At 36.5% G+C, this 14,815-nt stretch overlaps 1 protein-coding gene across 5 annotated transcripts in view; it reads right to left on the bottom strand.

Moving 5' to 3' along the window:
- The window catches only part of MBTPS2 (membrane bound transcription factor peptidase, site 2), a 44,490-nt gene that overhangs the window by 13,524 nt on the left and 16,151 nt on the right, over positions 1-14,815 (bottom strand). For 2 of the 5 annotated variants that reach the window (XM_054074968.1, XM_054074957.1), the window contains exons 6-10: positions 12,297-12,415; positions 11,167-11,347; positions 8,611-8,705; positions 7,029-7,224; positions 1,296-1,383 (exon numbers count right to left, since the gene is read on the bottom strand). In XM_054074968.1, the coding sequence (XP_053930943.1) occupies positions 1,296-1,383; positions 7,029-7,224; positions 8,611-8,705; positions 11,167-11,347; positions 12,297-12,415 (679 nt within the window). Of the gene's footprint in view, position 1; positions 378-1,295; positions 1,384-6,831; positions 6,897-7,028; positions 7,225-8,610; positions 8,706-11,166; positions 11,348-12,296; positions 12,416-14,815 lie in introns of those variants that run through there. The other 3 variants (XR_008451324.1, XM_054074948.1, XM_009565545.2) reach the window with 3 other exon arrangements.

The raw sequence follows: 14,815 nt of genomic DNA, 5'->3' as shown, positions 1-14,815 counted from the left end.
AAGGTTCATGAACAATATCCAAGAAAATGGATAAAAACCAAACTAAAACAAAACACTAAACATATTTTTTATTTCTAGCATGCAGAGAAAAAAGTATGAAAGTTATTTTTTTAGCTGCCATTCTGTTTCACAGAACTTATGAGTACAATGAGTTTTACTCCATAACATACCAGCTCAGAAAATTGCCTTTATAGATTAATTTGTTTCTACGTATTCAGTTTGGATACTTAAACAACCTGCTTTCTTCAAAATGCAGATGAAAGCAAGAGACAATAAAACCACACTTAATACTGCCCATCTTCCTCCCTTGCTTTCTGTGGTTTTGGAGGAAGGTTATAGCTCTGACACCATTCCTGAAGTAAGAAGGTATTGTAGACCTATGATGTAAGTATGATATAATGATTAGGCATATTTTCCAAAACATGCTTTCACTGGAGTAAGTAAATGGCTAGAATATGATGGGAAATCTGGCCTCTCCTCCCTACTTTTCTGTTAGCCAGGAAAGTTGAATGGATTTCTGTACGTGCATTTGCATGTAAGAATGAGGCAAGGGTAGATAATTTTTGTCGTTAGTAAAGGCTTCCTAACTTTAATACCTACCTCCATCACATAGTGGCCGGACAAGAAGACAAAAGACACAAAAAGCAGCAGGGTAAGAGTGAACCTTGGTGTGATCCCAGAAAAGGGGAGATTATGCGGCATCTTTAATTTTATGGACTACACTGAGCTATGCTGTTCAGTTGTTCTATAGCTATGCACCAATGTTTCAGTTTCTAAGGCTAAAGGTTCTTAGATTAGCCATACTCAAGCCAACTAACCTTTGTGTATGTGTATGTATATCATCTCATTTACTAATAAGCACGTTTTAACTGAATTATCATCCTGCTTTCTCAATAGGCTGTTTTCTGTTGAAAAAAAAGAACCACCATACCTTGTTATTTAGTTCAGCATAATGATTCAAAAATGATAAAAATCTGACATATTAAAACTAGCAATAACACCTCATTTGTCCTGCCACAAATTACTTTGACATTCTTGTCAGAGCTGTTAAGACTCGCCCTCAAGAAAGAGTTAAAAAAAGCACTAGCCAAAAATAACCTGTTATGCACAAGAAAATGAGAAAATTAATTTTGAGATTGGCACATGGACAATAATCAATGCAGTGATGGAATAAAGATGTCAAAACTGTTCAAAAACATTTCACAGCATCCTGTCTAAAAAAATATAAAACTGAAATTCTGCTCAGTCACCAAATTCTAAACAGTTCACTTCTTGCCTTAAAAGAACAAACATACCTCAAAGGATACTTGCAAAATGTCTCTATTACCACAGGCAGATCGATGCTTAGAAAGTTTTGTCGTGGTACAAAACTGCTGAGACTTACTGAAATGAAAATATAAAGATACACAGAATATGAACAGTCATTTCAGGATTGTAACATTATGAATTTTAGATTATAATTTGCAGAAAAATCAGAGCTGAAATGAAATTTCTCCAGGGATGAATAACCAATCTAAATATGGTTTTGCTTGGGTTTTGCTTTTCAAAGAGCAAAGCCATCAAATCTTTCTCAAACATCATCACTACCATAGTAAAGTCACTCCACGAAATACAGTTACCATGATTCCATGATGTATACTTTCAGAGGCAACCGGACATCTGTAGTCATAAAGAGCACATTGTGTAATTTAAGTCTTTTTCAAAGAAAAACATATAAAAAGAAATTAGAGTTACCAGACTTCAACAACATATGCAGTCCACATGTGTACATGCATACTGTGGGTGCACACGTACTCTCTCTGAAAGCCAGAAAATTCTTTTCTGGTAATACCTGCAGGAGATCCCCCAAACCATGAGGCTGAGTTCCTGGTGTATAGGAGCAGGGCAGATAGACAGCAGGGCTCTAAAGTCACTCTGAGAAAGCGTAAGTGCATTACACATCTTAATACCAGTTAGCCAGTATGTAAGTACTTTCTTTTTCTGTCTTCAGATGACACCGTTAAGTGACTCCAAGATCTAATTTAGTGCAACTTAAAAATCTGTGAGATGAGACTCAGCATCTTTCCTATAAGCAGTGACTGGAAAATTGTAGTGTCAAGAACCACATGAACTTGAAACACCTCTTTAGTACTGCAATTTCTCTGAAGGAGTACATGAAGCTTAAGCTGACCGCGTATCAAATGCTTATGAGAGGTTCCTCAGAGAAAACTGAGGTAGCTTGAGACCCCTCAGAGCGTGTTCTGCTAGTACATGGATGCTCCATCTTGGTTGCCCCACAAAAAGCCTTGACACAGTCTTTCAAACTAAACAGTAGTCTCAGTCTGCCAGTCTCGGGGGACATCTGAAAGCCTTAGTTCTGTAACAGCTGGAAGAGAGACACCTTTCCTTTCCTAGAGGAGAGTCCACTCAATGCATAGCGGAGTCTTGTCCCCAGAAGAAAGAGTTTTAGGTAAATTAAGACAGAATTAGAAAATGACCTTAAGAATGAGCTTGCACAGTATCAACTACAGTCACTCTGTCCCTCAAGAACAACTTTGGATGTTAACTGAGGCCAGCCACAGTGGCCTGAATTTTCTGTACCAACCTGAGAAAAAGTTACAGCCATAAGAAACACTATCTCCATAGAGATATGAAAAAGCAAGTGTTCAAATCCCGCTCAATACAAATATCCATTGGGAAAGGAGCAATTTAACTTATCCTTTGAGGAATTTTTAAACTGTAAGCTAAGAGAACACAGGAAACCTCACAGCACTAGCACATAGCATACCAAAGATGCTGCTAAGTATGTCCTAGTTAAGAATAAGATCAGATTTCTTCAGGTTCAGTAAACAATTCAAGGACACTGGAACAAAGATGAGGGAAAAGCAGTACTAGAGGTATATAAGGCAGAGAATTCGTCTACTCAGTCACATAAACACATTTTCTTCTGTTAATAGAGGCCCTTCTGATGAGTCAGAAGTGATAATTAGTCCAACCAGCAAGCATAACACATGATGGAGAGATTTGGAGCAAGCAATTCCCAAAAAAGAATAGGTTTGGTGTGGCAACAAGCAGCGAACTTTCCAATACCAAAACAGCCCCAGCTGTACCAAGACAGCTTGAAAATCATGCGTTCTCTTACCTTAAATCAATAAAGACCTTTGATTTAGTGGAACTGAGAGAAAATAAATGTCTGTTGGACTAACTATTGAATGAAGAACATAACAGACAGAAATCCTGGACACCATCCAGCTAAGAAAGTCAAAGTCAAGTGATACGTGGAACAACTCATCAAACTGAAGGCTGGTATCAGAATATCTGATCAGACCTCTTGTTCATGAGTCAAAACAGCAAAATGGCTGAGGCAGCCAGTGTGTTCAGAAAGGTTTCAAAAGACACACATTGCAATATACTGCAGTTTTAGTCAACCTTCTGAACCTGAAGTTGTGCCTGTATTGAGAATGGATCACTGATCTCCTTCCCTCTCCGTTACAACAAACCGTCTGTTGTCCCCGACAGTCACTAGACACAGATCTAAACTCCAAATCTTGCTACTGAAGCAATCTTCAAAACACAACAAAACTCAGGAAGTTGCTGGACTGAGCTCTAGACACTCCAATACAAGACAATGAATTTAGCAGCTGTGATGGATTAAACCTAATGGCAGCAGGCAAATCTGTCCTTTGAGGAATAAGAAAAGAATTACAGAAATTAAGTTCTCCAGGCTTGTCTTCAAAAGACAATGCTGGGAAGAGGTGAACAGCAATGAGGCTGGGTGAGACAAAACAGTCATTGTTTTCCCACTCTAATTAAACAATTCTTTGACCTGGAATTAACATTTCTTTTGTTGGCTAATGCTAGATGGTGCTGGCTAATATTGAGAAGAATGCACAACAGATACAATTTTAATTAGAAGTGATTTGGAGACTAGGTTCACCAAAGAGCTTTTAAAAACCTGAGCATGTGTGCTATGGAGGAGACAGGACAGCATGAGATGGTTCTGTGTGATCTCCAGAAGAACTATGCATTTAAGTCTTTAAATACAGTTGAAAGCAAAGAAAGATCATCTTCAGCAATTAAGGTAAACAAGCATGGAAATACCGAAAATCCAGACTCTAACAGATATACCTTCATCAGGGGTTCTGCCTGCTGTTGCCCTCCAGAAACCCCAGAGCTAGGATGTGACTTTTTTTTAGAAGACTTGGATAAAATAGAAGTAGAAGACTGGTCCAGTTTGGGGAAATTATCTTCTAGGTAAGTTCCATTTTCTTTTCACGAAGGAAATCTTTCAGTGTTTGATCCCTGATGGGTGATACAGATTCAGTAACATTCAGGGACATCATCTTCCTTCAAGCACTGCGAATTCTAAATGTGAATGTTAGTCACCAGATTCTTCCCAACCAAAAAAGGGCCGGAGAAGGAAGCTAGGATTTCACAATACCAGAAATGACATGAAGTGATAGAAAATCCAGTGCAAATAAGAAAGAAACACTGAAAAGTTGCACGGTAATAATGACAGGGCCCTCCATTTTGATAACGCCTCTCTAACACAGGCAGAGCCTCTAGAGATAAGTGCCCTGCAATAAGGGAAGACTTCAGTAATACCATGTGAATTAAACCCACAATATATATGAACTTATATTGGATTACATTAGATACTTTTTACGGAAAGAATGTTAATTTAAAAGATTAATCAATCAACATCCTAAACAATGTGCATTCCTAACCATCCCCTCTGTTTTAGTTTTGGTTAGATCTCCAGCACTGTAAGTTCTTTTAAGGGTATGATACTTTAAAGTTTTTTTTTTAATACTGGAAACAAGAACGATATATAGCATTGATATAAATAAAAAATATTATTGCTAGGATATTTTACTTTGAGGAAACAGGAACACTTCATCAAATTAAGCTGTCTAGCCTGTTTCGTGTAACTAGCTAATACAGAGATAATTCTTTAAAAATACTGTATCTGGAAGGTAGCTACAAATGAAAATATGAAATAATTGCTGCTTCTCCATATTGGGAATATCATGAAAACAATAAAAGCCTAAGTAGAAAATAATACATGTGTAATCTTAGAATGCTTTTCAAACATTCCTTTAGTTACATTGCTAGAGAAATTAAAGACATGGTACACAGTAGTGCAACAAGTGGCTTTGTGTTAAATGTGGCACCTCTAAAAGGTAATGTTTTTGGCAGGCAAATATCACAGTAAAGTATAAGGCATTTCACTAAAATGTATTCTTATTTCAAAAGTCACACAATAGAGGAAGAAATTATTTTCCTTTTTTAAATGTAAAAAAATTGTTACCACATTCTGATCAGTCACGTTTGGAAAAAAAAAATCAAACCTGTTGGCCCCAAGCTAGTATTGTACTGAAATATTTAGAAGTTGTTTCATTGGAATGCATGGAACTCTATGATGGTACAGTAGACTACCTCCAGCCCAAGCCAGGATCCTATAATTCTGGCTCTGATGTCTTTCCAAGGGGAGCATAAGTTGCATTTGCAGCAAAGTCTGTGTCAAACTTTTAGCATTCGAATAAGCACATTCAATGTGCAATTTTCAGGGTACAGTATATCACTTTTGAACATATTCCTGTTAATACACTGTAAATTGTATTTTCACAGAGTAACTTCTTAAACTAGAACTACCTCTTTAGATCCAATGACATTCTTTTCTGACATCTGAAAGACTGACACATTTGACTGTTTTGAAAATTATGGTTCGGTAGGAAACACTGCTAAAACTCCACTGCTCCAACAAACTGGGAAAGAGAACAATATCAATTGTTCTAGAGTACCTACAGTTTGTATTGTTAGAGACTAAGAAAGTGAACTTGAAATAATTCTCAAATTCTATTCTTAAAATCTGTTGTTGGATTTGGAATAGATGTCATCACATACAGAACTGTGTATTAATACAACACAGATGAACAATATTTTTCCTCCAAATGGCAAGAAGGCAGAAATAACAAGTGAAGAGATTGAATTTTGGGCTTAAATGAGGGGACAGTGTTAACAAGTAGAAATAAATAATATGTCCATGGAGTATCAAAATATGACCAGCACAAAAAAGCTAGATACTGACAGATTAACTAAAAATATGTTTATGCAAGAATGCTAATCGATTTAAACCACCAGATTTCATCACAGTTTCTACAGCTCTTTTGGACCCAATTCCTGTGCTTATTCAGCAATTACAATGCTTTGCTAAGGAGGTACTTCAAGATGTCTGAATAACATCTCCCCCTGAAAGGTATTGTGGTTTGTGAAGAACAGACAAATTTCCTCACAGAAGAGACAGCAGTTTAACTCTTTATACTTTTTTTAGGCCCATCTGAAGCTAATTTCCACCATGCTACTCAAGCTACTAAGCAGGGACACAGAAGAGTTTGTTCATTCTTTCCATAGTTGCTTCAAGGGCAGAATCTCTTTTTACTTGTATACCTGGCTTAAGAATAAGCTTGCCTAAAGGAGAGCCATAATCCATTTCAAAGTCAGGAACTGAACTGTTATATATTATTTAATCTAGGGCAGGCACTCAAATAAATAAAAAAATAATCAAGATACTACTACATTGTAATTGTACTTGTGGCTCAGTAGTCATGGGCATCTGTCCCAGATATTTGGATATCAGGTGTAATTTAAGCAGTCATGCTAATATTCCAGGGAAAGTGTTAGAGCAAGATGCCCCAGAGATTTTACACTAGCTTTTTGAGAAGTTTATACATTAGAAAAATGCAGGTGCCTGGTTCCCATGACTAATCTGAATGAGATCTGTTATAGAAATAGCCCTTTCATACTTTTCTGCAAAAACAACTATCTCATATCACATATGGTTTCTATTACCTTCATAACTCATTGCACTGTGCACATTTCATTTTAGGCCTGAGCAGTCCATGTCACTCCACTGGCTGTAACAAGAAATGGATTCTACATTAAACAAGTTAACTGACAAGCGCTCCCAGACCTTGTTCAAGCAGCCAGGTGAAGTAAACCATATTAGAAGTCTTTTTTGTTTAACTGTTTCAGTATATAATACCAACCTGTGTACTGAAGATGCATGGGGTGTCCTACATACAGCGTGTCAATATGGGGTGGATGTTTTACTCTGATTAGCCTTGTTTGGTTCTCCAAAGAAGGAGTCACACAAAAGCTTGGAGCAGAGTCCTTCTGGCAGTCTATGTTGGTTCGACAAACTTTGCTGGCCTCAACAACTTTTCGTGCTGGCAGACAGGCATGCTGCAAAGAGCAGTTCAACTTATTATCAAATTTAAAGGTATTTTCCAACAGATCAGAATAAAAGGTACTATATATTCTTTTTTAAAGCAAAAGAAGTGCCTCACTGATATATTACCAGCCAATAAAGAGCTGAAATCCTGCAGAACCTCTACTTGGTATATATTCAACCTGTCATTGCATTTTTAGCAGAATGTGGAAGATTGGGTGTACACATGTACTAACATCAAAGCTAACTATTTTAAAAGAGATATACACATGCACAAAAAAAATCAAGGCATCTAAACATGTCAGAGATTTCTAATGAACAGAGCCTGCATCAACATACTAATGACTTACCTGTTCAAGAAGTTTTAATCTTCACTGATCTAAAACCTCACGTGGGTGAACAAAACCTTACGTTCAGCAAACAAACAAAAAAATATACTAGCTGTGTGGTAGCTAAGAAACCGTTCTCAGCTAAAGTGAACACAGGATTTACACCAGTCCTGTGTCCCAAGTCCTACCTGTTGCGCTCTTTCACTCAGCAGTTTGAAAGATCAAACTTTTCTTGCTTCCCACAGGCCAAAGTACAGAAGAAAGGAACAGGAAATTGGTTTCCCCCTCATGCCTCTCGTAAAAGCTCAATGATAATTTTCCTTTTGTTCTTAAAGGCAAGCAAGGAAAGTTTTTCATCTGCTGTTTGCCTTAGAAGAAAAAAATATGTCGGGGAGTTTCTTGCTTCTTAGCCTCCTAGTTACACTCCCCATAGATGCACGCGTGTCAAGACACTCTCCATTAGCCTCAGTGCAAGCTCTTTCTATTCTAATAAGGGGGGAGGGCATACTTTCAAATACTGCTGCATAGCAGTGCAAAGACTATTTGACGTAATTGTTCAAAACCGTATAGCAGTCTAAGGACTCTTGAAGGTCATGGGCTTCTGAATGCTTTTATTTCTTCTCTGTTCCTAAGTAGCAGCTATCAGCTTAAGAATGTCAAGGCTCAGTGAGGCAGTGATTTATCAAATCTTTCTGAACTCCAAGATGCTACCAGCCACTGTCATATTTCAAATGAGCTGCTGGTTTGTGCTCAATTTGTAGTGGCTAAATACCACAAAACCGTGGTATTCTCCATCCATATTCTCATCCAGTGGTGTCTTACTGCCTCAAGGAATGAAGGTATAAGTTGTTTTCTGGTTCTTCCAGACACCACGGGGGAAAAAAAACATAACTAATATTTTGCTTTTTTTAAGCTGTAAATGGGGACAACAACATATATACACACCTTTAATACAAACTGTCGGTATTCTTACACTCTCGAGTATGCTGCATAAATGTTGGTAAATAATGCTAATTTAATTTAAATAATTTCAGAATTTATCAAACAGAATTAAAAGTTTAAGTAACTTACCAGGTGGCTGTCCAAGTTATTGCTATATGAAAAGCAAATGTCTGTGAGGCTGTTGTTACTACAACATTCAACAGTGCCATCGAGTCTTCTATAGACTGGAGAAGATAGGCATAGAGCAAATGATCAATATTATAGTAATTTGCTGAAAATAAGTCAGTCTCTGAATAAAATAACACAATCAATCCTTCAAGAATTATCGTAATTCACATGGTCTACCTGTGATTCAATCACAACTAAAAATAAGCTTTACCATTTGAATAATGTCACATGATTTCAATCATGTCACATACTGATTTTTTCATTTTGATAAATGTCCCTGAGATGCCGGGGATCTCCCACTGCAACATTCTGAACATTCTAAGTTACAAAATACTTTCATCCACTGCCCTGAAATTGCATTAAAGTTTGGTACAGAAATCTGTTGCCTGCTACTGTACTGATTTCACTAGCTGGCTATGGGAACGACTTAAAACATCTTCTTCAAAATGCAAAAGCCTTTAAAAGATTCAGATTTTGAAAGCTTTCCAAGCCTTGAAGGCTGCAGCAGTGAACAAATGATATTTTAAATTGCAATTTAACTAGTCTGCGACAGAATCTTTGTATGGATGCTTTTTAAATGAATTAAACCTAACTACAAAAACAGCTTTTAAAAAAATGTTAGAAGAATGGTCACTGTAAGAATCTGTGTCACAGCAACACTGCAGTACCTTTAGGCAGATCAAGCCTGTGATACAGTTGCTGATTTATCACTGCATAACCTGCAGTCTGCTAACCTGAAAGTTTTATGCCTGGGGCTTACAGGTGTGAGCACCATACCATAAAATCCTTTCTTCAGGTACCCTGAGGCTAAGCTACCACATACATTTTTGAACGGTGAATGACCATGAAATTAGTTTCCTTATAAACTACACTGAAACCAACTTTTTTTTTTTTTTTTTAAATTTCAGGAAGGTCCTTGGGGCATTGTTTTCCATCCAGCTTCATACTCAAATAGTTTACTCTCCATTTGTTTTATGGTCAAGTAGATAGGGTCCATTTGCTAGATGCATTTTTATTCATATTCTGTATTTATGTCAAGTTGTGAACTGTTAAGATTTTGACAAATGACAGCTGCTAGAGACCAAACAGAGTTCATTTAATTTCAGAGGAATATTTCTCATTGCTGGAGGCTTATGGCTCTGAAAATGTAGACAGACTGGTCTGATTAGAATGCAGCAGAGGGACAATGGGCTCCTAACACAATACAGCAACCAAGCTTGGAAGCAAAATTGAGTGTCAAGTATTAAGTCTCTAGTATTTCAGTCTAAATAGGACTGCTTCAGTTGCAGAATATACAGTTTTATTATTCACGACTCTGAAATTGCATTTCAGAGAACAGTAGAATCTGAGCATATATACCTACAGCATCTAAGAATCGGTTCCTATTTGCCATTCCTGCCCAGCTGAAAGCATGTGCCAAAGCTATCCTCCTCTTCAGAGGGATAATCCAAACTGTTAGGTCTCTAAAAGCAGAATCTTACCCATACTCTGCTATTTCCCATTTAAATATCTATCTTAGTTTCAGCTGTAGGGCTACTTTCCTTACATGCTAAAAAAAAACAAATTACCTTTTCATTCTCACACAAGAACTATAACGCATCAAAAAAACCATGGGTAGTCTAGATACCTGACCTCCTGTTTATTTCCAGGATGATGGAAAAATGCAGTGACAATTTTAAAACTCGAAATAGCATCATACAGGCTTTGCTCAGCAGCAGCCCCTTACCTTTGGAATTCAGTCACCATGGACGCGTGCATGAAACAAACTCCAGAGAGCTTTAGGGCGCGTCACAAGACATTCAGCCCATTTAACATGACTGCTCTTTTCTGTTGTACTTCATTTTTGTTTATTCTAGTTTAGTTCAGTTCACATTTTTTTGTTTCTCGGGGTAAGCTGTTACAGAAACAAGCACTCTATTGCATAAATGAAAACAGAAGGAAATAGGCTGACTTCTAGAAGCAATATGTACAATCCAGACAAAACTAAGATTAAGGGCAATGACATTGTGAAGTTGAAGAAGCAAATGAAACACAAAACCCAAATAGTGAGAACCATCAGAAGAAGTGGCCATAATAAAGCACATCATTGAGTTAAGCCACACAATTTATAATGTCATGCTGATCAAAGCAGTAAGGTAATGTATGGAATTTACATCTGCAAAAGATCACAGAGCTGATCAATATAACTGAACTAAAAATAGAGGAGATAATTGTATTACTGCTAATAACCACGTTATGCAATATCCTGAAGAGGCAAATTTGATTATTCAGATCATATAGGATATTTGTACAGGATGACTAGAAGACCAGAGAAATTATTCTATCTTCCTTCTATCTACCTCTTCCTCACTTTCAAATTTCACAAAAATGAATGGTATATTGTTCACTGTTTAAGACAGGATAGCAGACACGACTTATGAGAAATCTGTCCCCACAAACAAACCCTAAATCCAAAATAGTCTTTAAGATGTGACAAAATTACAACATAAAATAACAAAGAGAACATCTAAGTCATACCTCTAGCTGGAAAGCTTAATTGCTGTAAGGTGGCTGCACTTAAACAGTAGCCAACTTGTGACTTCTCTGAAATGTCTCCCAGACAGGAATTCCAGTCTTCCACATTATAAACTGGGCAGTCTTGTAGGTTAGTGACAAGGTCTCCCACAAAAAGACCTCTTGGTCCATTGGCTGGAGAATCCTGAGAAGAAAGTGAAATCAGTCACATTATAGTTACAGCTACAAGGATTTGTCTATAGTTCTGCTGAATAACCATGAAATCTTCAAGTTAAGACACTATTCCCAGAGAAAAAGAAAATCTCAGGCTTCACTAGAACTGATTACAGCAGCTTATGATAGAGCATTACAAAACCAACATCCTTTACAAATAACAACTTATTTAGTGCAAAGGAAAAGGAAAGGGCAAGTCTCCAAGTGTTCTGGGGGACCTCTTCAAATGCGAGTAATTATTTTCATATCCATTAATATGTTGTGTTTTTTTCTACAATTTTAGAGTTCAAGAAGCTTAAATTAATACTCTGAATCTTTCAACAAAGCAGGGTGTATCTATATTTTCAAAGGTATAAAGCATTATAAATGTCACTCTCCTCCTGAGTTACATGAGTTCACTTTTAGATTGAAGAAAGACTGAATCCCTACAGCTCCTTTCAGCTCTACAACTCTGCTGTATTTGATTAAGTCAGAAAAAAAAAAATTCAGTCCTTTCCAGAAACTCAGCAGTCTATCTCTACTTTGCTTCTAGCTGACCAAAAAAGCAAGGAAATCAGTTAAAAATAATCTTTAATATTAAAAACAGATAGCAATAACTAGAGTGATCATGCAGTTTGTAGTAGATTTACTTGGTGCCTATATCGAAAAGAAGTTAGAAAAACACCCAGAAATAAGCCTGCAAACTCATTGCAAATGTCTAAACAGTTTTATAGTAGGCTGAATAGTCTATATTCATATAATGTTCCTTGGTTTACTAAAACTGACAAGACTGAGAAGGAAATTTTAAGCAGACAAAAACTGCAATACATTAGATTCTGCGGAGTGCTGCACTGACCAAATTTGGCTGTGGTAATAAGAGAGAGAGGTACGTATCAGGTCACAGAGCATATAATATGAAAATAATAAAGATCTTTTCTTACCTCTGCAACCTCAGTGACAAGTGCCCCAACACCCGTATAATAGAAAGGGAAAAGAATGGCTGGCAGCAGAAACAAAACCATTAAACTTGCAACACCAAGAACAAAATTATGCCACACTCCTGAAAAGGAAAAAAACATGTTTCTAAATAAAAAATAGTAACAAAAAGGTAGCTTTGAAATGCAAGACTTTACAGTTACATTCTAATTAACTTCCCTGAAATAATTACTGTAAGAATGGATGAAAAGTTAATTTGCAAACAGAGACATGAAAGAATATTTATATTATTCTACAAACTTAAGTTACTATGATGTCACTTTGTAGGGGAGTTTTAGAGAGGCTACTGAGCCCCTAAGAATTAAACTATCAAAAAAAGGTAGGGAAGTGGTAAGTTAATTTTTAAGGTCTCATTCTACCATATTGATATTCCCTCACATAACACTAGTTCTAAGTATGCAGTGCATGGTGTACCTAGAAGGAAAACTGAGCTTCTGAATCAATTATTATACCATGGTTTCTATCTGCAAAGTTGTCATCAATCATAAATATTAAAAAACTACTGGAATCACCTTCTATCATAATAAACTCTTGAATTTAAGGCTCTTAATAAATGGCTAATATGTGAATAAATACTGTTTGTCCTAGTCAGGAAGATGTCTGAAATTTAGTTGCAATTCAGTATTTTTTATGGTTCTCCATTGTGTCAATGAAAATAATTACATGAGTACGTGCCAAGCAATTTTAGAAAATTATTTGAAAAAAGTTTCTTTTACAAGAAAATCTGGACCTTAAACCACATCAAGAAACTGAGCTGGGCAATAGTAGGAAAAAATGAACCACCATCATAAGACACACTTGGCTTCCTTCAGCATCCAATACTATACAAATTTTCTCATTTAATTTGTGTTCCGGACAAACATTTTGTACGACCAACGCAGGAAAGCTTGTCACTATTGAAGACTCCTTATTTCCTTCTTAGAGTGCTTCTTCTTGTTAAAAGGCGTTTGATTCAATCTATATCTACAGAGCAGCTACAGGACAGGAAGTGAGGTAAATACATTTAAAAACATATTAAACCTATCTTTCGTGTACTGTACACAACACAGGGACTTAACATATTGCAGACTCTTATTTCCCGTGGCTATCTCTACATGTCATCTGGTCTTCTCTCACATTTCTAATGCTGCAGAAACAAGACAAATCCCTTTAACAAAGGGTTTGTTGCCATTGCCACTAGTAGCTTCTTAAGGTGATTTCTCTTTCAATAGTTTTTAATCATTTCTCATTGAAAGGCATTATAATTATAAGAAAATGCTGCACACAAGCACTTTTCATCTACTAGACGTGGAACTAATGCTAAAAATAGCACAAGTCTTACAAGAACTTTCCAATATTCACAATTCACTATTCTTGAACTCACGATGCCATCTGCTGTACAAGAAGTATACTCTCTAATCGTCATAGTATAAGTGGACTCAAAAGGATTATTTGGTGATGTTCTCTACTCTAGCTCTTTTACTTAGCTGCCATACAAAATTCTGAAACCGTAAATTCAGATCTTCAGAACACTGAGAATAGGTCTGTTCAACTGCTCTGACAATTAAGAAAAACTGAGTCAAGTTTACTGAAATATCAGATTTTATCATTATCAAACATCCCAGTTCTGAAACATACCTATCATTAGCTGTAAAGAATGCAAATATTTGTTATATCTTACTGATAACAAGCTATTGATGCTAACCAGTCTTGCAACATACTTGCTCCTACCTTGCATTCCCCTACTTCAGGTTCCTCAAGAAACCTGAAAAATTATTACACGCGTTTGCCTGTCATCAAAAACATGCAAGCAGTTATTTTATATTACAGCTTATTATCCTATTTTCCTAGATGATTTCTCAATAACATATGTAAGTAACCCATTTTGAAAATCGGTATGTCTTCTTTTTCACTTCTGTTCATGGTAGCTGGAATTGGAAAATCGTTAATTTGAGAAACAGGGCTTCATAAAAGTTAGCCTATTGCAGTAAATGACTGTGGTTCACTAGGGTATTTGGAATATAGATATATTTATGTACCTAACACCTATCATCATTTACCTGATTCACTGAAAATATGCTTTGCTAAAGGCCTCTGTATGCCCAGCTTAGATCCCTTTTTATAATGTTTTAGTTACAATGTTAGTCTCTAAACAGTACAATAGGCTGACTGCTACCCTACTATCCCCCCCCCAACAGATAACCATCAGTTCCAGAAACTAAAGAAAGACACTAAATTTTCTATCTTTATTTCAACATTTTGAGAATTATCTTTGTCCTTAGAAAACAATAATACCAGCAGTTCAGGTAGCATAACACAGTCTCAGTCTAACTTTAACAGCATCAGGGCTCTACTTCCCAGTAGCCAGAGACTTCAAAACACATCAAATAAAAAAGTTTGGAGGTTATTTGGAGCCATAAGCTGTAATTCTCTCCGGATGTTTCTGTGTTAGCTTTTATTTCCTCCTGATGGCAATATCAAAACA

Source organism: Cuculus canorus, chromosome 1 (assembly GCF_017976375.1).
Source record: "Cuculus canorus isolate bCucCan1 chromosome 1, bCucCan1.pri, whole genome shotgun sequence".
In the NCBI taxonomy this organism is placed as follows: domain Eukaryota; kingdom Metazoa; phylum Chordata; class Aves; order Cuculiformes; family Cuculidae; genus Cuculus; species Cuculus canorus.
Note: the sequence above shows the minus strand (reverse complement) of the source record. Positions and strands in the feature narration are given on the sequence as shown.